The sequence below is a fragment of the Crotalus tigris genome, unplaced genomic scaffold (genome assembly GCF_016545835.1).
Source record: "Crotalus tigris isolate CLP2741 ecotype Arizona unplaced genomic scaffold, ASM1654583v1 scf7180000017764.6130737, whole genome shotgun sequence".
NCBI classification, from domain to species: domain Eukaryota; kingdom Metazoa; phylum Chordata; class Lepidosauria; order Squamata; family Viperidae; genus Crotalus; species Crotalus tigris.
Genome location: NW_024096618.1, coordinates 2,264,511 through 2,291,666, shown reverse-complemented (window position 1 = coordinate 2,291,666; position 27,156 = coordinate 2,264,511). Strand labels below are relative to the sequence as shown.

Genomic DNA, 27,156 nt, shown 5'->3' with positions numbered 1-27,156 from the left:
GAAGCATGTTGCCAGTCTTCTGGGCTCCCCAAGGTGTTGAGTAACTAATGCCAGAACAGCCTGCTCTTGGAATGATTTCCTGTGATGCAGCAGCCAAATCAAGGCAAAGATGCTCCTGGCCATGGCCTCCATTTTGGAGCAGGATCCTTGAAAACCCAAGAGTAGAACCTGCTCCTTTTTCAGTAGTATAATCCAATTCAGAAGTCTTTTGAACCCTCTTGGAAGACTTCATCTCCCTGCTCTTGGAGCGCCAGATTCTGCAACACTCAAAATGCACCCAAGATGCTGCCTGGTCTCATAATGAAGCAGCTGCAAGCAAGAACCAAGCTGACAGTGCACAGAGCATTCCACAATCCAAAACACAGCCCACTAGATTTCTGACACAGGAACCTCACCCCCCCATTTTTTTTATCTGATTAGGTTTTGATAACAGAGGCCAATCACTGCTGCCCTTTCTCCAATTAACCATGGTGGTGTATGATCTTATTGTGGGTTCATAAATTTAATTCCACTGACAAGAACCTTCCTAGGTAGAATTTTGTTCTGAATCCTCCTGCTGGGTGTAGGGAGGGGAGGCAGGAGGGAGGGAGGAAGGAAAGAGGAGAAAAAGAAAGCTACGAAACATTGTTTTGTTCAAGAAAGAAAAGAGCAAAGCCTTTGTTTTAATTTTTATCGTTTTATTATCGTTTTAGCCTCTGTATTAAAAAGTACATAGGCATCATTGAATTTATATTCCTATCCTGTTGCAAAAGTATATTAGCTGAAATAAAAGACAAGTATGGATACATTTCTATAATAATAATTAAATTTTACTCTGGTAACCAGAGTTATAAGCAAAAATATGAAATGGGTAAGAAATACTTTGTGATTGGTCCATGACTTTGCTACTAACCCTCATGTGCAAATCTGAGTGACCAGAGTGGAATTTCAATGAAGAGACACAGAGCACACAGACCCAAAGTGAGGATTGACAGAGCTTGCCTATTTATGGCTCGAAATATCAGCTCCACTTTTCACATAGCTGACATCAATTCACCAGCTTTTTAACTAAATCTATTCAAAATTATTTAATGTAGGCTTCATTTATAAATCATTTAACCGTCTTGTGTTTTTCTGGTCCCCAAAACTGAATTAAAAGATCAGTGAACTATACAACTGCAGAAGGGAAAAGGATTATAATAATGTGTGTGTATGTCCTGAGTTTGAAAATGGAGTGATGGTCAGGAAATTAGATACTCTCTCTAAGAGCTTCTGAGTCTGTTGATTCCCTACTCAGAAAATAATAAAAAGAGGCAAGCTGGGAATGGGGAAGAGAATTGACGCAGGAGAAGATATAAATCCAATGTGTTCCTGCCCCCTTAATCTACTGTTGAAGTACCATGTTGTGTTAACACTGGTGCTGAAAAAGAGTTGGGGTTGTAATTAGATGGAAACAATTCTTTTGCCATACTTGGACTATGCAGTAAGACATTAGATAAGTCAGAGCTCTCTGAATAATGTTAAGATTATCCAGGCTAGCTAAAGGATATTTAATGTATAGGATTGTTCTATGCAAGAACAGCTTATTTGAAAAAGAAAAGAAAAACAGAAAAATGAAAAGAAAAAAAGAAAATAAAAGAAAAGGCAATTAATGTAGAAGGAATAAATCCTACAGGAAAATGTTGTAATTTTTTTTCCTGAGTATAAATCTATACGTTAATGCAGCATAAACTATACTAATATTTTCAGGGCAATAAAGTACAAGCATATGTTTTTCATTCATATTTACTTAAGATATCTTCCACTTCATTGCTTTCTTTTTCAGAGCTTTCTTTACTTCCTCATTCCTGAGACTATAGATGAGAGGATTTATCATTGGGATCACAACCGTATAGAAGACAGATACAACTTTGTCTCTCTTCAAAGCATAGCTGGAACTTGGGCGTGAGTAGATGAAGAGGATGGAGCCATAATACAAAGTGACAGCTGTTAAGTGAGAGGCACAAGTTGAGAAGGCCTTCAGTCTCCCTTCAGTAGAACGTATCTTCAAGATGGCTGCCAGGATGAGGACATATGAGGCAAGAATAAGTGCCAGGGGTATAATTACATTAGAGACAAGAATGAAGAACAGCACTGATTGGTAGCTCTCAGGCACATTACAAGAAAGTTTGACTAATGGAGGTAGATCACAGAAGAAGTCATCAATTATGTTTCCATTACAAAAGCTCAAAGTGAAGGTTTTGATAGTTATTATTGTAGCATTGATGAAACCACTGAGATATGAGAGTGTCACCAGTCCTGTGCATAACTTTCTGGACATATGAGTGGCATACAGCAGTGGGTTTGTAATGGCCATGTATCGGTCATAGGCCATGGCTGCAAGAAGATAGCATTCACTGTAGGCAAGACCAGCAGAGAAGAAGAACTGAGTAGCACAACCTCCAAACGAAATGCGCTTGTCTTCAGAGATGCTATTTCCCAGGATCTTAGGGGAATAGACAGAGGAATACCAGAGATCCAGGAAAGATAAGTTTCCAATGAAAAAATACATAGGTGAATGGAGATTGGGGCTGCTACAGATAAGTGCCATTAGTGTGATGTTCCCTGTGAGGCTAGCTATATATATTAATATAAATATTACAAACAGAATCAGTTGCAGGTTTGGATTGGCTGTGAATCCCAAAAGGATAAAATTCATCACTGTAGTGTGATTTTCTTTCTCCATGAAATATTAGGATTAACTGTTAAGAAAAAATGCTGCCATTATTTCATCAGGTTAGGTTAAATTCTCGATATTTTAACATGCAGATTGCAAAAAATAAAAATTTCCCTTAAAAACTCACACAACAATTTTAGAAACAAATACACCTATGTTTGATTATGTCCTAACAATAAAATGAATATTTGGATAAGGAAACGGAAACCATCAGTTTCTTCTCTTTCTGCTTAGTGGAACTTAATGTCTTCACCACAACTAGTACATTTTTTTCTTTTCAGGATTTGGACATTTCAGTAGTAAGAACTTTGGGGGTGAGTGAACATGTCATACTAGAATTCACCATAATGCAGAGAATTCACCATAATGCAGGCACAGGCAACTGAACAAAGTCAAATGACTGTTTTAGACTTTAGGAGAACTGACTTCCACAAACAAAAACAATACATCAGAGAGAAAGGGAGGGGAGGAGGGAGAGAGAGACTCCAGATGAGATCAGCATGGTTACACAAAATGCTCTCTCACAAACTGAGGGACAAAAAGGATGAGTATAAAAATGAGAAGAGGGGCATTAGCCCAGATCTGCAAGATTGGAGTCAGGAAAGCTAAGGCATAGAAGTAAGGCAACAAATGCCAAAAATAACAAAATATGTAAAGAAAAAGAAGAAAATCAAGAAAATGTTCAATCCATTAAGGAAAGAAGATAGCAAGAAGGTAACGGGCAGTAGGGAGAAAGCAGAATTGCTTAATTCCTTCTTTGCACCTGTCTTTATACAAAAATAGTCCAACCTATCAAAAGCAGCACTGTGGAAGACAGAACAGAAATGCAGGTCAACTGCCTCAACTTCTGCAAGTCCAGTATATCAGAAGTCAATTACCACAATGCTACAGCAGGAAAAAATGGATGTCCAGCAAAAAGATACCCAAGCAATTTTGCAAGCAATCGCAACCCAGACGGCAACCTCGACGAAAAATCATGAAAAGTTGAAAAATGATCTTGACAAAATGAATCAAAAAATTACTAATATAGATTCCCAAATTGAAAAGTTTAACCAGATGATTACAGACAATCAGCAAAGAATTCAAAAAATGGAAGAGAAATCAGTTGAAGTTTATCAGAAATTAGAAACCTTAAAAGATGAAAATGAAAAATTGGCCCAAATAAATGGAGAATTGGAAGATTTGTCGGCAGTCATAGAAATGGAGCAGGCCTCATATTTTTTAAGATTCCAAAATATAATAGAAGACAAGTAAGAGGATCTTTTGGATCTGATAATGGAGTTACTTGCAGATGTTTTAGGAATGGGGAAGACCCAAATGGAAGAAGAATTGGATCAGATCTATAGAGTCAATTCAAACTATGCTAGAAGAAATAAAGTGCCCAGGGAAGTCCATGTTAGATTTCTTAAAAGATCCATAAGAGATGAGATTCTGAGAAAAGTAAGAGATCAACCATTAAAATACAAAGAGAAAGAAGTAGTAGTTCTCAAACAAATTTCTAGATGAATAAGAGAGACCCGAAGAGATTATCAGTTCTTAACCAGGAAATTGGCTAAAAAAGGAGTGAATTTTAGATAGTTGATTCCAGAAGGGATCTTAATCTACTGGGACACGAAAAGATACAGATTGGACACACCACTTAAAGCAATGGAATTCTTTGACAAGCACAGAGCATTCTTGGGAAAAGGTGATCCTGAACCTAAGAAGCAAGAAAAAACAGTAGCTGAAGGAGCAGCTAAACAAACAGAGAATAAAGTGTTTCAGTCCCATTCTTTAGTATATTATTATCTTTCCTATATAAATGTCTAAAGTACTCCTTCCAGTCTTCACTCACTTCTATTTCACCAAAATCATTGTATAATTTTGTATGAAAATTGTATGACTGTATGAAAATTGCATGACTGTATGAAAATTGTATGACTATATGAAAATCATTGTATTTTATATTCTTTTGATTGTAGGTAGAATCATTTAATCTTCTTTAACCCCTCCTCCATTTAAATGTCATGAAATTAATTCTGCATTTTCTCTGTCTTTTTGATCTTAGCCATTACTTGCTCACTTTAAATACATTCTTTGCAATTATCTTTTTGAAAACAAAAGAATACTTTTCTTTTATGCCCATTTCTTGTGGCAAGCATTCTGATTTGTTCCTAGGTCTCGGATGGTCCACTTTTTCTTTATTCTCTTCATTCCCTGCTATACATCCATTCATGTCACCCAGCAGAATAATTTTTCCCTGGACTGCATTTATTAAGAAGATTGTACAACTTCCACAAATCTCACTTTTGGTTTTCCAATTACTACCATTTATTGGAGCAAAATATGTAACTGGTGTCAACCTGTGGATTTCCATAGTCTTACACACTAGATGACACAAATTCATATATTCTGACATAAATTTTAGTTCTTTCATTTATACTTAAATGCATAATTCCACTTCTATCCATGTGAATTTCAATTCTATTGCACAATATAAGTCTACTCTCCCTCACATACATCATATCCTTTTTCTTTCTCTTAATTTCATAGACTTATAAAATATCTATTTTCTTTTTTTAATTTTATTTGTTAAATCATAGCATTTAACATTCACTCCTCTTACAAACCTGTAGTCATATAAGGAAGTGTAAAGATAGATTGTTTCTCCTTCTTTCTTCTCTGTTTAGACTCAAGCTGGATCTATTTGGAGACTAGTCTCTTCATCAAGACCAGTTTTGACTTTTGATGGTACTTCTGATATGTTACAACAATTTGCTTGTAAGTTCTGGAATTATATACATTCAGAACAACAAATTCTCTTGCTTCCTGAACCCAGAACTAATTTATCAAATGAAGTTCAGGAAAAAAATTCTACATGGACCCAATTATATTAAAAATGCTGTTTGGAAAATGCTGAGTGATATTTATTTAGAAGTTCATATTGTCTCACAAGAATACCATCTAAGGGACCTCTTTAATTGGAGATAACTTCAAAGCTATGCTGTGATTAAAGTTAACTATTATATGAACAGACAAATAAATAACAAATAACTTTTTTATTGATGTGAAAATAGACTTGAGTATCCATTCCCTAAACCCATTCTCTACTAGATATTTCTTTTTGTACTTTTATATTTTTTTTCCATTTGTAATTTTATCTGTTCTCTTTATAAATTTCATTAAATGATCTAATTTCTTGCCATTTTTTCCTGTAAACTCTTACTCATTTGATGTAAGACCTTTAAACATTCCTAAGTATAGTAACATTTTCTCTAATGTTTCTAAATTTTAATGTGATGGTCTCCTTTAGAATGTCTATTGGCTAACAGAGCTTTATTTTTGGTAGACTTTGATTCATCAACACACATACTCACACAATTTATGTATGTTTTATAAATTTATCTTGGTAAAATAATCTAAAAAGAAAATCAGAATAACTAGGGTAAATCTTAATGATGATGATGATGACGATGATGATAAAGTTGGAAGGGACCTTGGAGGTCATCTAGTCCAACCCCCTGCTCAGGCAGGAAACCCTATATCATTTCGGACAAATGGCTGTCCAGTTTCTTCTTAAAAACTTCCAGTGTTGGAGCATTCACCGCTTCTGGAGGCAGGTTCTTCCACTGGTTAATTGTTCTAACTGTCAGGAAGTTTCTCCTTAGTTCTAGGTTGATTCTCTCCTTGCTTAGTTTCCTCCCGTTGCTTCTTGTCCTGCTTTCAGGCTTGACTCCCTCTTCTTTGTGGCAGCCCCTGAGATATTGGAACACTGCTATCATGTCCCCCCTCGTTCTTCTCTTCGTTAAACTAGAGATACCCAATTCCAGCAACGTTCCTTATATGTTTTAGCCTCCAGTCCCCTAATCATCTTTGTTGCTCTTCTCTGTACTCTTCCTAGAGTCTTAACATCTTTTTTACATCGTGGTGACCAAAACTGGATGCAGTATTCCAAGTGTGGCCTTACCAAGGCATTGTAAAGTGGTATTAATACTTCACGTGATCTTGATTCTATCTCTCTGGTAATGCAGCCTTGCACTGTGTTGGCTCTTTTGACAGCTGCAGCACACTGGTGGCTCATATTTAAATGACTGTCCACTAGGACTCAGAGATCCCTCTTACAGTTACTACTATTGAGGAAGGTACCTCCTATACTATCCTGTACATTTAGTTTTTCTTGCCTAAATGTAGAACCTTACTTTTTTCACCATTGAATTTCATTTTGTTAGATAGCGCCCAGTGTTCAAGTCTGTCCAGATGCTCCTGTATCCTAAGCCTGTCTTCTGGAGTGTTGACTATTCCTGCCAGCTTGGTGTCGTATGCAAATTTGATGAGTTCCCCATCTATCCCCTCATCCAGATCATTGATGAAGATGTTGAAGAGCACTGGGCCCAGAACAGAGCCCTGGGGCACCCCACTACACACTTCCCTCCATGTAGATGCAGTTCCATTGAGGACCACATGCTGAGTACAGCCGGTCAACCAGCTACGGATCCATTTGGTGGTGATGCTGTCTAACCCGCATTTTTCTATCTTATCAAGTAGTAGGTTGTGATCTACTTTATCAAATACCTTACTGAAGTCCAAGTAAATTATATCCACAGCATTCCTCTGGTCCACTAATTTTGTCTCTTGGTCAAAGAATGCAATAAGATTTATCAGGCATGATCTGTTTTTGACAAACCCATGTTGGCTTTTAGTAATGACTTTGTTTGCTGTAGGTATTTGCTGATTCGTTGTTTGATTATCTTTTCCAGGTATTGAGGTCAGGCTGATAGGTCTGTTAATTTCCAGGGTCCTTTTTTCCTCTTTTTTGAAGATGGGAACTACATCAGCTCTTTTCCAGTCCTCTGGTAATTCCCCAGTGCTCCAGGATCTTTGAAAAATATAGTTCAGTGGTTCTGAGATCACATCTGCCAGTTCCTTGAGAACCTTGGGGTGTAATCCATCTTGTCCTGGTGATTTGAACTGTCTAGGCTGGACAGGTGTTCACTTACCATTTTCTTGCCTATCTTAACTTGTATTTCTATTTTGTTTTTATGGGACTATTTTTGATAGGTTGGTCTGTTTTTTCCCTTTGTGTAAAGACAAATGCAAAAAACGAGTTAAATAGTTCTGCTTTCTCCCTGTTGCTTGTCACCTTCTTGCCACTTTCACCCACTAATGGACCAATCATTTCCTTCACTTTTTTCTTGTCTTTTACATGTTGAAAGAAGCTTTTTTTGTTATTTTTGACTTTGGTTGCAAACCTTAGTTCATTTTGAGCCTTAGCTTTCCTCACTTCATCTTTGCAGGCTCGGGCTATTTGCTGATATTCTGACTTAGTTATGTGTCCCTCTTTCCACTTTCTATACTTGTCCTTTTTATCTTTCAATTGATCAGAGAGTTTTTTATGCAGCCACACTGGTTTCTTTTGAGAGCTGTTATTTTTCCTCTTTGTTGGTATTGTGCTAGACTGGGCCTTTATTATCTCACTTTTCAAAATTTCCCAAGCCTCTTGAGTTGTTTTCCCTGGAGGATTCTCATCCATGGAATCCTTCCCAAACTCTCTCTAAGTTTATTGAAATTAGCTCTCTTGAAGTCCAAGACTCTAGTTTGACTGTGTTCTATTGCTTGTGCTTCCATAATGTTGAATTCCAATATTGCATGATCACTTCCTCCCAAGGTTCCTATGGCTTCAACACCTTCTATCATTTCATCTCTGTTAGTGAGAACTAGGTCCAAAATGGCTAATCCCCTAGTTCTCTTCTCTACTTTTTTATAGCTATGGCATCCTTTTCATGTCCACAAACTTGTATGTAATGCAGTGATTGATTATTGCATAAGATTTCATATTTATAAAATATACATTCAAAAATGTAATGCTATTCCTCAGACATCAATTTTATTTATTTATTATTTATTTGATTTTTATTCCACCTTTACTATTGTTTACAAATAACTCAAAGCAGTGAACATATCTAATAACCTGTGATCATTAATTGCTTTGGTGAGGTTCCCATGAAAAGAGTAATTAGAGATGTGTGAATCTGAGCCAAATTTCTAAATGGATTTTAAAAATTGAATGGATCCAATCTGGACTTTCTGTTCAGAAAAAGTATGTAGGTGCAAAAGCTTTAAAATCTAAAACATGTGTTACTGTACAATGAGATGCAGAACAGCTTGTAATGACATGTCCTGTAAAAATGGCTAGTGGGGTGTCCTCATGCCACAGCAAATAGAACATGAAGATTAACCTCAATACATGATCTTCCTTCATTCTGAGAGTCAACTGAACACCAGGATAACACATTTTATGAGATAGGATATGCCTGGAGTTGAACCTAGATCAACCATTGATTAGTAACTTCTATTTCCTTACTATCAACATCTTGTTGTCAAGGGCTGATGATGTTCTGTTATCAGTAAGAGTACTGCCCTAGTTTGAAAGCAGATGTAGGCTTGTGTCTCCGCAGTATAAGCAGGGTTGGAAAGCTGATCTGATCTGTTTCATACTCAGCTGTGGTTTAGTTGAAGCCATGGCAAAGTTAAGCCATGGATAAGGCTTTGCTTCTTTGTGTGGACCGGTTGTGGTACCGGTCCACGGACCAGGGGTTGGGGACCCCTGCTGTATATAATTGTAATTAACTATATATTAATTTCAGTGGGAGGTAAGCATAACTAACTTTTCCTTAATATTGTACTTGGGTGCCAAGTGACAATGTAAATCACTATTTACTAGCCTTGAAACAATTGTTTTCATACGCCCCCCTCCCCATTTAACATTAAAATGAAAGTAGAATAAATTTGTTGTTTTTCAAAGGTAAAGCATTTGGAAATCAGTTGCTATTAATTCTTATTTGGAGTTTGTTGTTTTGACTGGAGTGAAATAAACATATTTACCAGCAAAAATGACAGGATATAGGTTTATTGTTTTAAGTCTAATATTATTCTTAGAAACCACAGTATGAAGCCAAATTTTCTTACATCAAAATCTTGATTATCATGGTGAAAACCTCCCTATCATTTGCTTTTCAACTATAAAACTGTAGATTCCTAATATGGAACCTTACATGCAACAAGCACCATGACATTTTTAATTTAGCATGTTATAACTGAGAGATAGTTATTTATGGGATAAAACTTTCTTGCTGATAACTCTTCTAAATGCTTCCTTCACATCTCTGTTTCTTAGGCTATAAATCAAGGGATTCAGCATAGGGATGACAACAGTGTAGAACACAGAGGCCCACTTATCCTGATCTAATGAGTAGCTGGATGGTGGCCGCAGATACATAAACATCACTGTCCCATAAAAGAGGGTGACCCCAGTGAGGTGAGAAGCACAGGTAGAGAAGGCTTTGAGCCTGCCTTCAGCTGAGCGGATTCTCAAGATGGCAGCAAAGATGAAGATGTAAGAAATGAGGATGATGAGGATGGTGCTAAATTCGATGAATCCACAAAGGCTGAAGAGGAGGATCTCACTGACATAAGTGTCAGAGCAAGACAATGCCAGGAGTGGAGGAATCTCACAGAAGAAATGATTGATGACATTGGAACCACAGTAATCTAAGCTGAAAGTCAGACTAGTGTGGGATGCCAAGCTTATAAGACCTATTATGTAGGAACCAACCACCAACACCAAACAGACTTGTTTTGACATGATTGTGCTATAATGGAGAGGACGACAAATGGCCACATAGCGGTCATAAGCCATGGCTGCCAAGACATAACACTCAGCATCCACAAAGCCCACAAAAAAGGCAAATTGTGTTGCACAGCTGGAGAAGGAGATGACTTTATGTTGTCGCAAGAAGTCAGCCAGCATACGTGGGGCAATGGCTGTTGAATAACCAAGGTCCACCAAAGAAAGGTGGCAAAGGAAAAAATACATGGGGCTGTGGAGCTGTTCATCAAGCAGAATCACGAGAATCATGCCTACATTTCCTATCACATTTGCCAGATAAATGGTCAGGAACACCACAAAGAGGACAATTTCTAGGTAAGGATTATCTGTGAACCCCAAGAAAATGAACTCTGTCACCTGTGTGTGGTTGTCTCCAGCCATCTTCATGGAGGGAGAGGAAGAGGTGATGAGATGAGATTCTGAGGTGAAATAAAAAACCCAGCTCAGGAAAAGAAAAAAATTATTATAGACTCAAGAAAATAAAAATAGAGCAAGAAGCTTTTGCGATGCTAAGCAGAGATGCCAATAACCTTCATCTCAGTCCCCTTCACTTCTTTCTGTTGATGGCATCTTCAGAAGCAGCACAACTTGACTCATTCTATGGTACTGTATCAAGAAAAGAAAGCAGTTCTTTATTCCATAAAAATGGCAGAATTATTTAAAATTAAAAAAGAATTTAACAATTAAGCATTTGCAAGATTTAGCTTTCTTGTTATGGAAGTGAAACTTTCAGTGAAAGCAAATATAAATAGTTATTTTGTACAGTTTAAACTAGACTTTTCCAATTTAGAGCCTCTATACATATGGGAGTACAATTATTAGCCTTCTCAGGCCGTGTGATCAAACAGAAAGCATATATCCTATGTAGCAATACCAATAGAACTTAAGACTTATATTCCGCTTCACAGTGCCTATAATGCATGGAGATTCTGTATGCACAGAAATTCCTCTAATGTATATAGCTGCTAAATTACTAATTTGCTCTTAGTTTAGCTTAACTTATCTTACAAGTCTTTTCTGCAATGTCCCAAATTCCATGGTTTTCTTTTGCTTTTGAAAAACCTAAGCAGAATTTATCAGCAGAGTTGTAAATTTTTTGAAGGCTGACAGCTGGGGTAAGGTTGGACTTACTTTTTAAAATGGAGTGAAGGGCAGTACATTTCTTGGCTTTCTCTTCTTTTAGCAGCAAAATTGCCTTAGGGCTCGCAACATCATGAATCTCTCTCCTTTGCAGCACTTTCTAGGGGTGACCAAGTAGTATTTTTGGCAGTGTGCAAGTTATGTTTCCTGTTTAAAGAAAGCTAAAGCCAAACAATCCTTGGTCACTTGTGTATATATATCCAGAGGTAACTCTTCAAACTATCAAGGATAACATCTGTCTTTCAAAGAAGGCAGTAAAATTATTTGATTTCTATCCGCTAGTTCTGAACTAGCCAAAGGAAAGGACTGAAGGAAATTCAATAGCAATTTCATCTAGCCCTCAGTGACAGAATGTAGTACCAAAAAGAAGTTTTGACCTAGAGCAGGGATGTCAAACTGCTAGTCCACAGGCTGGCTGCATCATGTAACCCCCATCCCAGCTCCGACATGTCATGTGACACAGCGAGTTTGACACCTGTGACTTAGAGCAGTGGTTCTTAACCTTTTTGAACAAATTGCCCTCTTGAGCCAATGAGGAAGTTGTCATCCCCCCCTCCCCCAATATAACCTCTCAATCACAATATAGGAAATAATTCTTCAATTTATGCAAACACCTTTTTTGTTTTCTTTAAAATTATCATCAGGACATATCGATGCAAATAATTATTTCTATCTTTTTCCCATACCTTAACTGTGTGGAAAACTTTGGTGGCACCCATCACTTTATTCCCAAACTTTGTGATACATGTATTTCATTATCTTATTTATTCAAGACACTTAAATGTAATGACCACTGAAAACAAAATTCAATTGCAAGAAAGTGAAATGCCCAAAAAGAAAAACAGTAACATTTAATGATTGAATTACAAGTGAAATTTAAGACGCAAAAAGAAATATAAAAAGGCCATAAGAACAAACAGCAATGCAGGAACTAAGAATTTCAAGACGAAAACTCTGAAACTAAATTAAGATTCGAGGAAAGTATATATAGTCACACACACTCTAAAAAGGATTAAAAAGACACAAAGAAAATATGATATCGAACTGGAGTGCACACTAAAAAAGTACAATACAAAGAGACACACAAAATGTTTTACAAAGCACAACAAAAATTTGAAAACGAAGCCAAAAACTCAAAATGGAATGTGAAATCCAATGCAAGCAAATACAATGATAAAAGTTCAGACAGTTATTAATGAAAAAAAATGTATGTACACAAAAAGCAAAAAAAAAAAAAAGAACATCAATGGCTGCATTGTGCTTGGTGAGCTGATGCCAATTTCTTGAACCATTTTTGTTAATCACAATCTTAAATCACCATGCTCAGAGATCTTCAACATGTTCTTTGACTTAGAAAGGATCTGTTGGGTGGCGCTGAAGCCCCTCTCCACTAAGTAAGTGGAAGGAAAGGCTAAAAGAAGCAACTTAACTTCCTCCCACAATATTGGGTAAGTGTTCCTCATTTTCACCCAAAAAGCTTCATAGCTGTAACTCTGAAAATGTGACTGGGTTTCAAAGTCATATTTTAGACCTGTCAGTGGCTCTTGCAGTTTGGAATGAAGTTGTGCAAAGTCTGCTGTGAAAGGATTTAGCACCCAACTGGGCACTTCCAGATTTATCAGATCATAGAATCTGGTTTCCATATCTTCTTTTAGTTGCTTCAGGTGGCAGCAAAAAATGTCCAAATCTTCTCCTTGGAGTTCACGTTCATTACCAAGGTTTGGGAACTGATACAGCTCTTGGTGACTCATATTGCTTGCAAGGAGGTCCAATTTGGAAATAAATGAGCAGATTACTCCCTTGGCCTTAAGAAAATTGATTTTATCTCCTTTCAGCTTTACGTTCACTTCATTCAGCTTGTCAAAAACATCAGCGAGATTAGCTACACCCAGACATCGAAGTTTAAGAGAACTGCTTAGACTTGAGTCAATGGATTCAAGGAATTCGACAACTGTGTCAAAAAGTTCGTGGAATCGCCGCAAACACTTTCCTTTTGAAAGCCACTTTACTTTGGTGTGCAAAAGGAGACATTCAAACTCCTCATCATTTTCTTCACAAAGCTTGTGAAAAAGTCGGTTGTTCAAGGCATTCAACTTACTTTTATTCAGAGCATTAATGACATAATGTAGAGACTCGTGCAAACGGCCACTCAAATTTTTTGAGACAAGGTGCTGTCTATGAACGACACAATGGATAGTCATAACTCCAGGTACAACCAATTTTAGATGAGCTTGAAATCCGCGATATCATCCAACCATGGATGCAGCTCCATCGGTTGCACATGCCACGACGTTTGTCAAAGGGATGTTTTTCTCATTAAAAAACTCTTCAACCTTTCTAAATATCGAAGAACCTTTTGTGTCGTTGGCTAAATTTCTAACAAATAACAGTTCTTTACCGATCTCTTCATTTCTGTTCATGAAATGGACATAAGCCAATAACAAGGCTTCATTTTCACGAATTGTTGACTCGTCAATCTGCATCATGAATTCTGTATTTTTCAAGGTGTCAGTAAGCCTTTCTTCCACATCAGCAGCCATTTCATCAATTATTTTTGATACGATGTCATTGCTCAAAGGAATCGATTGCGTGATAGTGCTTCCGCCGGGCCTCAACATGGTGGCAACAATCTGTTTCACTGCTGGTAAAAATCAGCGTTTCTCCAATAATGTGAGGTTTGCCACATTTTGCTATCAACAAAGATACATCATAGAAACAAATGGGCCCCTTGTTGGCGTTGAGTGACGATTTTCCAAATAACTTCCCAACAGTGCTGCGACCCTCAAACTTGGCCTTTAAGGATTGGAAAAACGATGCTGGTTTGTTGGCTTTATCTGAATGAATTCTTATCAAATGGTCTTTCAGTCGGGAAGGCTTCATCGATTCATTTGTGAGAAAATGTTTTCTCACAAAGAAGACAAAATGGAAGCTGTACGTTGGAAGGAGATGGAATGAATCCCAATTTTAGGTATTCCATCGAATATTAGTGACACTTCCTCTTCTCGGCCATGTTGAGAGGTCTTTGAAATGAAAGGCACTACCTGCAAATTAAATTTTCGACTGCATTGGAACACTAGAAAAACACACATGGATGTCGATAAACCTAGTTTCAACAGTTATGTTGACATTACAGCTGACGTCACAGGGGACAGTCACTCAGTATGCAATGTTTCAAAAGAAGCGCTCCCCCCTCCATCACTGCCCATTCTGGCCAACGGCGCACCACTGTATGGGTAGAGGCTCCTGCAGAACATGCATGAAGTTAAGCGATGCGTATTTACATATGTACGGCATTCTGTACTGAAGCTAGCTGGAGGAACATTTGAAAACACAATTCAATCCACTAATAGCGAGTGATCTGACGTTTTTGTATGACAGATATACAGCGATTCACTGTACCAAAAAATCTCAAAAGTGTTTCCAAAACTTCTCACTCCATCGTCCCCATATCGCCCCCCTTTCGTTCCTTTGCCCCTGCATTGCCCCTTTTTGTTCCATCACCCCCCTGAAAAATGAAATCGTCCCCTGGGGGGCAGTATCGCCCAGGTTAAGAACCACTGACATAGAGTATTGTGGCCACAGAATTTAAGATTGAGGAAGTAGATTCAAAAATTACTTTCTGCATTAGGCACAATTGATTGGGAATATACAGGGTAGGTAGTCCCTTTTTGCTCATAATATATGAGATGAATCATGGCAGTGGGCTTCTAACTAAATAACTGTGAATGACATTTCCTTCTCCTTTCTTTTCCTAAACTAGAAGTTTTCTGTGTTGTGAATGTGTCACTTAAAGGTCTACAAATATAATCAGGGTTGGGGAAGGGAGAGAGCAAGAGAGAACTCTCTATCAACACTTTTCTATTGGTTGCCTTCCCAATGTGCTGGGTTCACAGTTCTCATCAAAATCTGAGAGATGCAGGTCTGACTCCAATATTTTTGGAAGATATCAGACAGGAACATCTGGTCCATATTGTCCAAGTGGCATTCATTTCTTCCTGACATTTCTTCCTCTTCTGAGCTAATCTTATTTTGGAGAATCTTTTTATCTTCCTTGTGAGATCTACAAGAATGGAACAGACCATTGGATTTTTTTCCCTGTTATAACCTGGACCATTGTAATCATTCAAATATTCTAGTACTACTTCCAGCCTGGCATTTCTGCTGATGCAAATATTCTGTGTTAAAACAAAACACTGAAATATTAGCTTTGCATGGAAAAAAGGATGCAAGGACTGTGTGAATGCCCTAATGACAAGCATATGAAACACTGAGGCATTTCAATTACACTACTTTTGCTACTTTGTAGCATTTTAGAAGTTGTTCATATAGCTGCTGCTTACCCTTCTTAGCAACAGTTATTATTCAGGAGATGTTTGATTATCATTCAAGACTAGTTTGACATCTCAGCATATCTATCTATCTATCTATCTATCTATCTATCTATCTATCTATCTATCTATCTATCTATCTATCTATCTATCTATCTAATTTCTTGGCTTTCATCAAGAAGAGCCTTCTCATTGCATCATTTCTTATATTGTCTCAAAATTTAGATTTCCCGAGCCTCACTTTCTCTAAAAACTATATCCTACCTGGAAATTATGGTAGGAATCTTCATGCTTTACTGTGGATTAGTCAGAGGATGCTCAGAGAAGACGGTCAAAGAGGATGCTTAGAAGATGTTAGCCCATCCTTTGTTGTTTTCATGTGCTTCAATTATTCAGACACATAAATTGGAGGTATTTATTTTCCTGTCTCAGAGCCCCAGACATCTGACACAAGTATTGCTCACAGGAAGCCATTAAAAACTAATTACTCAAAGGACTTCTACTTTTGCCAAGTTAATTAAAGAGATTCACTTTCTCTTGAAATTTTGTCCCAGTAAAAATATTGCTAGATGGACATAAAAAAGTCATTTGCAACTGACAATATTCCACCAAATTATCCAAATCAATACCCAATACAATGCACAATCTTTCTTAGAAGATGCTGTCAGGACTATTCATATGTCTACATATATAATACATCTATATAACAACTTATATCAATTTGTTATGGAGACAATTAAATTTAACCAAACAAGAATAAATGTTTTTATCAATACCATATGAATGGTATTTTATTAATGACATTCACGTTTAGATTATTTTCTTGATGTCTTGATCCAGGACTGATTTATTTGAAAAATAGTATATTGACTTCACCATAATTCCTGATCATGTTCCAATAATAATATCATTGCTTTGAGACATGGACATTAATTTTAGAAAGAAATGGTTTTTGTAGACATAATTGTTAATGATGCTTGATTATCAATCAAGGAAAATGGTATTGATTTTTTAAAAACAAACAGAGAACTGACCAATTGTAAGAGCAAAGACACTACTGTAAGATAGAACTCTTCAAGGAAACTGGGAATCTCAAGCAAGGTCACTGGGAAAGATGGAAGCTTATCTCTTCTCACCCTGAACCTGCTCAAGAGCAGCATTTCTCCACTGTGTTTTGCTGCAAAGGAGCATTCCTTTGTTTTCTACTATCCACTGAAAAACTGATCAGTTAGCACACGGGAAAAAAATGGGTGAGTTTTCTGTTGAGTTCCTCAGAATTCACCAATTTTCAAACCTCTGTTTAAGTTGTGAAGCTTTTTATTGCTATCTATTATTTAAAGCCAAGGCTAGAATACTGGGCAGAAGTTCACTTCAAAGAAAGAATTATCTTTATCTGGAGAAGATCAAGAATTTGGATTATTTTGTGATGGTTCACTTGTTATAGCATGAAATACCTACATTCAGAAGGTTGTAGGAACCTTCCCTTTTTAAAATGCTCTGTTTCAAAGATGTTTAAAGAGAGAGAAACCCATCCATGTTTTTCTAATCTATCCTCTAGGGAAGGTTTGAAGCCAAAGTACAAACATATTTTGGTTTACACAAAGGTTTTACATGACTGATAATCCTAACTGTGTCTGAAAATATAATTCCAGAAAAGTCTTTATACATACATTTGTACTTCTTTTAGGTATATATGGGTATTCTTTACTTAAGAGGTAGTGTAGTAGGATAGACATGCTGTTATATTTCTTGAATGAATAACTATAATTTTTACCAACTGGTGGTGATTTTGTGTTCCTTTTCAGAGATGATGAACTCATGAAAGAGCTTTTGTAAACAAGCAGGTTAGACCTGGCCTAAAGCACTGACTGCTTTTAGCTAATGTGTGGTCTAAGGTCACCTATGATTATGTAAATAGACACTATTAATACTTAGTCTGGTTCTGAGTTTTTGCCAAATGGCATATGACCTAGTAATAGTAATAGTAGTAAAGTTGGAAGGGACCTTGGAGGTCATCTAGTCCAACCCCCTGCTCAGTCAGGAAACCCTACACCATTTCGGACAAATGGCTGTCCAGTCTCTTCTTAAAAACTTCCAGTGTTGGAGCATTTACTGCTTCTGGAGGCAGGCTGTTCCACTGATTAATTGTTCTCACTGTCAGGAAGTTTCTCCTTAGTTCTAGGTTGCTTCTCTCATTGATTAGTTTCCACCCGTTGCTTCTTGTCCTGCCTTCAGGTGCTTTGGAGAATAGCTTAATTCCCTCTTCTTTATGGCAGCCCCTGAGATATTGGAACACTGCTATCATGTCCCCCCTTGTCCTTCTCTTCGTTAAACTAGACATACCCAATTCTAGCAACCGTTCCTTATATGTTTTAGCCTCCAGTCCACTAATCATCTTTGTTGCTCTTCTCTGTACTCTTTCTAGAGTTTCAACATCTTTTTTACATCGTGATGACCAAAACTGGATGCAGTATTCCAAGTGTGGCCTTACCAAGGCATTGAAGAGTGGTATTAATACTTCACGTGATCTTGATTCTATCCCTCTGTTAATGCAGTGCTAGGCTGCATTAACAGAGGGATAGAATCAAGATCACGTGAAGTATTAATACCACTCTTCAATGCCTTGGTAAGGCCACACTTGGAATACTGCATCCAGTTTTGGTCACCACGATGTAAAAAAGATGTTGAGACTCTAGATGTTGAGACTGGATTAGGGGACCTCTGAGACTATTTCCTACTTCCTTTATTTGGTGTTTCATTCTAGGCCTGAATTTGACACTCATCAAATCAATTATAATTTCCTCTCAGATAAGCTAATCCATTTTGTACTCTATCATAATCCATCAGCATTTAGCCACAAAACATCATAAGCAACCACATTGGGGGGAGGGGGATTATAAATAGTATTGTATGGATTTTTATCAAGTGTCTCTTCCCTTTTAAAGGGAAGGTGGTTAGAATTAATTAAAATGTTTAGATAACTAATATCAACACCAGTGAAAGAAATTTATTGGTAGCAATTGGGAAGGAGAAAAGGCCTTTCATGCTGGGGGCCTTCCCATTGACAGCTGGTTGCCATCCTGAATTTTGTATTGATAAAAGTAGGGCTTTTCTACTGTTCTTAAAGTAATTGAGGACATAATCAATATGAGTATGTTGACTCACTCCCAATGTCATGGACTGCCTGTTGCGAATGTATTGGTTTGCTTAATTCTCATAGTGGTGTATATATTTAGAGATAGCTGAAAGCCCTTTATGAAGCAGCCACATGATCCCAGAAAAAGCAATAGCTGCATTAACAATTCAAAAAGAGGTACTTAATATAATACTTTCAGATATTGTGAAGCCGTTGTTTGAAGGATTTGCCCTATGGTCATGGTGAGTATTCATTCATGGCTAAAAAGAGGCTATCTGAGCAGAACCGTATTCTTGATTATTTCCTTTCCCTAAGTATGGTAGGTCTGATGCAATGTTCTCTACTATTCAAAAAAATCCCTTGAGGAGGAAAGGGGTAGAATATTCTTTATACCAACTTCCTTCTGTAAGCATTCACCCACCCTTTTATTCCCGTACTTCATTTCTGCACCATTAGCTCCAACTGTCAGGGACAAGCAAATACATTATATGAAGAGATTGATTTAGATGTTCATGGGAAGAAAGAAAAACAATATCTTCTCTAACATCCAGTTCTTCTCAGCAATTGGGTACATATAGCCATAATGCAGTTTAGTTGGTTTGTACTTAATAAATTAGAAAAATCAACATTTATTTATTTAGCAAATTTATATAGCCACCCAACTCGGGGCAGTATACAACATTAAAAATCCAAGGTTAAAAACCCACAATTTATCCTCACCCCCGCCCTCACACCACATGATGGTGCCAACAAAAACAAGCTACTTGATTGGCTTTGAATGGGATCTCCAGACCCATTGATAAAACCATGGCTTCAAGGCCTTGTGAAAAAGCTTTATGACCTAGTGTAATAGTTGAACTTAGTTAATATGTTGAAAGCTTATTAATTTAATAATGCAGTGATGAAAAATTGTATAAAGGATATTTGCCTTCTTAATAATATCTTGATAGTATTTTACTTCTATTTTAGCCACCGTCTTATTGCTTCTCTTGCATTAAAAGTTGAAACATTGTTTGGAATATGCCAGAGAGGAGAGTCATATTTGATCCAAGCTCTTATGAGAAGCTAACATTATGGGACAATTTAACCCTGAAGATTGTTGGCAAATCATTTTTGTAGAGTTTATGGGAAACAATGTATTACAGGTAGTCCTCGACTTATAATAGTTCATTTAATGACCGAAGTTACAACAGCACTGAAAAAAGTGACTTATGAACATTTTTCACACTTATGTCTGCTACAGCATCCCAATGGTCACATGATTTACATTCAGATGCTTGACAACTGGTTCATATTTGGTTGCAATGTCCCAGGGTCATGTGGTCACCTTTTGCGACCGTCTGATCAGTAGCAAAGTCAATGGGGAAGCCAGATTCACTTAACAACCGTGTTACTAATTTAACAACTGCAGTCATTCACTTAAAAAATGTGACAAGAAAAATCATAAAATGGGGCAAAACTCACTTAATAAATGTCTCACTTAGAAACATAAATTTTGGGCTCAGTTGTGGTTGTAAATCGAGGACTACCTGTACTGGAATAAATTGTAAATTTTGTTTCTTTAGATATTCATCTATTTCCTCTAGTCCCACCCTTTCTCTGCTCCTTCAGGGAGATCTAGTTTTCCATGAATTCTTTTCCTTGAGTTTATCCTCAGAAGATGTAAAGCAATGATTATGATTCAATTTTCGTATACTGGAGATCATTAGATGGGAAGGGGCTGTAATTCGTAAGCTATGGACCTGTTTTGTGTTCGCTTAATAAGGTAGCCAATTGGATAGGGAAATGACATAAAAATCAAGTATGTGAATGACTTGTTAAATTATATTTTGAAAATTTGGAGTTGATGAAAGCATGAAGAACTTTGGATATATAGGCATAAGTAGCAGCTAAGAAGGTTGCTTTACTCCAGTAGAAAGTCCACACTGTACCTGAGCTAAAATCTTGGATGGAAAACATGTCTATAAATTTTACATATTTTGACTTTATAATAATATTATGGGCTGTCTGATCAATATGATTCCAAGACTTAACTTGGTATTATAGATATTATCAAATTGTTATTATTAAAGAATTCTATAATATTTAATGATTATTTGAAAATCATTCCCTTTAATGCTTCTTTATTATTTTCAAGTTTATTTTGTTTTGCCTTTTACCTTAACATTATTACTAAGTGTGATAGTTGCTTTTTATCATTATCCATTAATGAGCAATTTTACAAAAGAGTCAAAATGAAACCAATGACACTTAATTATATAAGTTTAAAAGGAACTTTGGATGTCAATTGGGCAAGTCAATGTATCTGGGTGATAATGATTTACTTTTATATAAAGATATTTATCTGTATATATTCATTAGTGCAAAGTTTACAGCATTCATCCAAGCTCTTTAAACACGTTTTACATAATTTCTTTTCTAAGTGTGGAGTATACACTAAGGACTATTTTGCTACAGGAAAAAAAAATAAAGTTCACAGGGAATAATTAAGAAGTATGCCACAGAGTTTTCTATGTTGCAATTAAAAATAATAAGATTGTATAAACAACAAAAAACTCAATCCTTATAACATATAACAAAATTATATGTTCACCTGTTTGCCTTCTCTGGAGTAAACACATATTTTCATGCTGTCATAAGCTTATCTTAATGAAGTCTCATAGGGCTGCCACAAGCAACTGTACAAGTTGCTAGTTACAAACAGGGCTGTTCCTGAACATCATCCTTTCTTATTAGCAAAGAAAGGCCATAACTATAACTATCCTGCCTACAGAAAATACTGCAAATTCCTTCCTAACATCCTTATCCAGCACCATCTAATTTGCCAGCTCTCTAATATTATTTAGAGATGAAGTCTCCACAGATGATTAGTACTCTGCCCACGGATAGATGGAACAATCACTGGTTCAACTTCTTTTCCAGTTCACTAATTTACAAACATTTAACTGCAAATTTACCATTTCCACAGAATTGTCACATTTGTCTCATCTAGGTCCTATAATGACCTGGATATATCAGTTGTCCCAAAGTTATTTAAAGAAAATCTGTGCAGAAGAATGAATATCTAACTCCAATTAAATATTTTTGTTCTGGAAAACCAGAAAGAAAATCAGGTTTCCCACAGTTCCAATGCAAGTTTTTCATAATTTGCTTTTAAAAATGCTCTGATAGAATTATAAAATGGATGGCCTATAGTAGAGCTTAAATCTCTTCTCTGTACTTTTTGTATTCATGAATAGCAAGCTGATTTGAGCATTCACTACTTTAAACACAGGAAACATGGTAGCTACAAATATGCAATACAGTTGAGGAATGGCAAAAAGTACAGTAGATACAAACTTGGGGGGGGTCGCATTTTTCAGAATTCTTCAGCTATCAAAAGTAGTTTTCTCTTAAAAGCCCCACCTATAATAAGGTGCAATATCTGCTCTTCTAGAACTACTATTAAAGTGCGTTTCTCCCAATATATAATTGAATGATTTTGGCCCATTTTTAACATGCTGATGTTAGTTAGAAACTTCTTTTCTAATAAAATTAATCTGGATAGTACCCAGCCTACAGTTTGTATGCTAACCTTTTAAAAGGTAAAATTGACATAGAAATGAGAGGTTATAATTGCATTCCTGCACACATGGAAGGAGGCCCAACTGAAAGAAGGTTTTAGTTCTAGCTAAGGGCATTTATATGTATAGCTGAATACGTGGTGGTTGAAGATAATCATACAGTTTGAAGCAAAGGAATGAAGATCTTGAGGAGCTGTGATACATTACATGTACAGATTGGGAAGGGAAGACACCAAATTAGGGGCATCAGTGTGTGGAAGAAAAGTCAAGATGGCAGCCATGATTGTCTGATCTAAATTTGGTCCCTTGATTCCATATGTCGCAATGAAAGTAAAACGAGTCACATAGCTGTTCATCTCTCTACTGTGGATGCCCTTTTAGGTTATGGAACCAAATCTCTTCTTCTACAAGTTGACAAGTTCTGTTACCTTTACCCAGCATAACTGATGGAGGATTTATAGAAGGTGGAGATAAAAGGATCGTGGAAGATTTGAGTTTTCTGGTCCTAGAATCTGAAGCCCCACCTGCTAGTTGTTTGATATGAATGTTATGCTAATAATAGTCATGACTGCAACTTTATATTAATGAATGAATTTATTAAAACTAAGATATGCAGCAATACTTACTTTGGACTAAGAAATTAAAGGATGGAAGAAAGTCAAAAGGATACTACTAGAAGAACTATGTCTAACGTATCAATTTCATAATTAGTTGGTCCATGAATAGGCACAGTTATTAGTTTTGTGAAAATATGGGTTGGGAGAATAGACCATGGAAAAACATGAAACAAAACGCCATGTTTACACTTTGTAAAAACCATCTTTTTATATTGTTGAAATGTAGCAGGGATAAGTACATGGAAATGCTTTGCCATCAATGTGAAATCATAAGAGTGAAAATAATCAGCCTTGTTTTTTTAATTTCTTCCCAATTCACCATCTTCAGGGATCTCTTATTTTTTCTTTCTGGTTTTGAATGTCTTCCATTATTGACATTCTGTGTTGTAATCCCATGTTGCTGCTAACAAAAGTTAGCTCGGAGGAGAAGAATGCAGGAATCTAGAAGTTGCATCTCTCAATTCACATATTCCCAGATCTCCTAGATCACTTTTAAAGTGAAGATCCCTTTGTTCTTGCTCTTTCTACTTGGTAAGATTGTGTTTATCCAACAGATTCCTTTTTGTAATTTACAATGATTTTTTTTTTCTCCAGAACTTTGGCATTAACTTATATTTCCTGCTCTTTCCTCATCACTCCCAACATGCTATATAGCTTCCTTTACAGAGTGAGCAGCAGTTTAAGAAAGCTTACAATAAGGATATACCGTACCTCCACACACTCAGGTCCTCCAGTATCTAGAAAAAAATAATCTGTATTCCTTATTATATTTTTGAATAAAACACAGTATTCAATTTAGAACCTGATTGAATGGTATGCAGGAGCTGCTGCAAATGAGAGTCTGCTGAGATCTTGTCTTTAAGATTTTTTTTATATATTTAACTTACACCTATGATAATAAGTTTACAATACAGGGACAGAGTTTATAGAATAAAGCCATATGATAGATAGATAGATAGATAGATAGATAGATAGATAGATAGATAGATAGATAGATAGATAGATAGATAGATAGACGGACAGACAGACACAGAAACAGAGAGATCAATAAAAGTCAATTTTTGCAACAGAAACATTGCTAAAAGCATCATCAATACCAGACTGGGAATCTATTTTCCCAGACCACACCTTTTAGACCAGGAATTGAACTACCTTATCTGCTGATTCATAAACCTTCTGTCTTGCCAAAGGAACACTTAATTTGCTAATCCCCATGCAGGACATCTGTGCACTTATCCAGCAATTCAGAGCTTCCACAACCTTCTTGGCATTAGTTGAAATAGAAAGACAAAATTGACTATCAACATATTGAAAAGAGCATTTTTCAATATCAAATTGTTACAAATAGAGAAGCTCCCAGTTGCTTTATGTCTGGATGGATGATTTACCTGCTAATATAATGACAGATGATCAGACCAAAACAAAGCTGATTCCAATTTCAATTTTATCACTAATAATAGGTTGACATTGTTAAGAAACATGGCCATCTCAGTGTTTATACCTAGTTGTTAATCATTTACAAACATCTTCAAAGCATTTGGTCCAACACCAAACTCTGGAGCATCCATCTTGCTAGTATGAAAATTATTTTTTTATTTTTTTTTATTTTTATTTATTAAAATTTATAAACCGCCCCACTCCCGCAGGACTCCGGGCGGCTAACAATAAAAACACAATATAACTTAACAAGACAAACAATACAGTAACATTCATCCAGGGGTCAGATTTTATAAACCCCAGGCCTGCCAGAAAAGCCAGGTCTTAAGCAGCTTGCGGAAAACCAACAGGGTGGAAGCGGTCCTAATCTCCGGGGGGAGCTGGTTCCAAGACATGGGCGCCATCACAGAGAAATCCCTCCCCCACGGCCCCACCAAATGGCACTGCTTGGCCGACGGGACCTGAAGGAGGCCCAGTCTGTGGGATCTAACCGGACGAAGGGAACTATGAGGTAGTAGGTAGTCTCGCAAATAGCCTGGCCCTGAGCCATATAGAGCTTTAAAGGTAATATCCAACACCTTGAATTGGACCCAGAGACCAATAGGCAACCAGTGCAGCTCGCAGAGGATAGGTGTAACGTGGGTGTACCGAGGAACACCCGCTATCACTCGCTATCATTCTGGACCAACTGTAGTTTCCAAATACTTTTCAAGGGTAGCCCCATGTAGAGCGTGTTGCAGTAGTCCAAGCGTGAGGTGACAAGGGTATGAGTGACTGTAAGGAGAGCCTCCCGGTCCAGGTAGGGTCGCAACTGGTGCAACAGACGAACTTGTGCAAAGGTCCTCCCAGCCACAGCCGTCAAATGATGTTCCAACTTCAGCTATGGATCAAGGAGGACACCCAAGTTGCGAACCTGCTCTAAAGGGGGTATATTTTGCCCTGCTAGAGTCAACACTGGACAGTTAACATGATCCTTGGGAGGCAACATCCAAAGCCACTCGGTCTTGTCAGGATTGAGCCTGAGTCTGTTACCCCCCATCCAGACCCTCACGACTTCAAGGCAACGGCCCATCACATCAGCCGCTTCACTGAGAGAGCTCGGGGAAGAGATATATAGCTGGGTATCATCAGCATACTGATGAAACCTCATCCCATGCTGTCTGATGATCTCACCCAGCGGCTTCATGTAAATATTAAATAGGAGGGGGGAGAGGACCGACCCTGCAGCACCCCACATTCAAGGGGCCTCGGGGTTGACCTCTGCCCCCCCACCAGTACCGATTGCAACCGGCCAGAGAGGTAGGAGGAGAACCACCATAAAACGGTGCCTCCCACATCATCCGTGTATTCCTCCTATATGGTTTTCATAAATTCCTCCTATATGATTATTATAAATTCATCTCTCACTTGACAGTTTGTCTGTCCTATTCCTCAACCATGAAGATAGAAGCAAAGAATGCATTCAGTTCCTCTGCTATTTTCTTAACCTCTTTTAGCACACCTTGAATACCTCAATCATAACCATTTAGGGCAGTGATGGTGAACCTTTTAGAGACTGAGTGCCCAAACTGTAACCCAAAACCCATTTATGCATCATTGGGTGCTGGGTGGGTGTGACCCATTGGGTGAGTGTGGCCCATTGGGTAGGCATGGCTGCAGTGGTAATGCAGACTGGGTGGGACTAAAAAGTTCAATCAATCAATTCCAACTTTGCAAGATCCTTTTTTTTCCCATGAGAAGTTGAAATTAACTGATTGATTGAACCTTTTTTTTTTTGTACACGGCGGTGGAGGCCTAAAGTGAAAAGGTTTTATAAAACCCAGCTGAAGGCTTAGGATTGGTGTGCATGCCCACAGAGAGGGCTCTGAGTGCTGCCTCTGGCACCCGTGCCATAGGTTCGCCACCACTGATATAGGGTATCTAGATACAAATAATTTACTTCTATAAATTATAAATGTTTATAACTGAACTCTTTACTTTGCAAAATTCCTTTTTCTTCACCAGTCTTCATCAACCTTCTCCAGGAAAACCACAACACCACTCTATTATATAAAATTATGCTAATTTAATGGTTAAATTGTGTGCTGTTATTAGTGACCTGGCAACTGTGAGGTATGATCATTTTGGCAATTTATTTTTATGGTAATGCAGAATACAGATAAATTTATGTGCTCAGGTTGAAACTTGGAATGAAGAGGCAAGAACTGACCAGTTTAATATCCTATCTAAGAACCTACATACAGAGCTAATTGTACAGGCTATTCAAGTCACCCTGGAAGCTTAAACCAAAGTGGTGTGATTACAGACAGGTGACTCTAATGAGAGAAACTGAGGCAGAAATATGGAGTGAAGAGGTCTTAAAACAGTAGGTAGTATGAGAAACATATCAAATGCAGAAATATGGAGTGAAGAGGTCTTAAAACAGTAGGTAGTATGAGAAACATATCAAATGGATGACAGCAGCTTTTGCCTTTGTAACATAATCATATAGGTGATTTTTTTTGAAAGCTAAAACCCAGTTGGAAGACCTTTATTATGTACCATATAGTTAGGTGTGGGTATTTGCATATTCCTAGCTGAAGAATGGATAGAGAC

General features: G+C 37.2%; 2 protein-coding genes and 1 pseudogene across 2 annotated transcripts; all 3 read right to left on the bottom strand.

Annotated features, from left to right (window-relative positions):
- Positions 1–721: 721 nt before the first annotated feature.
- LOC120307002 (olfactory receptor 1013-like) lies at positions 722–5,476 on the bottom strand. The gene is made up of 2 exons (XM_039341139.1): positions 5,305–5,476; positions 722–2,720 (listed from the first exon to the last, which is right to left on the bottom strand). Exon 2 carries the CDS (start codon positions 2,702–2,704, stop codon positions 1,769–1,771), a length of 936 nt encoding a protein of 311 aa, XP_039197073.1. The 5' UTR covers positions 2,705–2,720; positions 5,305–5,476; the 3' UTR covers positions 722–1,768.
- A 3,206-nt stretch (positions 5,477–8,682) lies between these two features.
- Positions 8,683–16,194, bottom strand: LOC120306999 (olfactory receptor 1019-like). The gene is made up of 3 exons (XM_039341135.1): positions 16,073–16,194; positions 11,472–11,641; positions 8,683–10,946 (listed from the first exon to the last, which is right to left on the bottom strand). The coding sequence occupies exon 3, from the start codon at positions 10,725–10,727 to the stop codon at positions 9,780–9,782; it is 948 nt and encodes a 315-aa protein (XP_039197069.1). The 5' UTR covers positions 10,728–10,946; positions 11,472–11,641; positions 16,073–16,194; the 3' UTR covers positions 8,683–9,779.
- On the bottom strand, positions 10,878–14,490 carry LOC120307097 (annotated as a pseudogene).
- Positions 16,195–27,156: the final 10,962 nt, after the last annotated feature.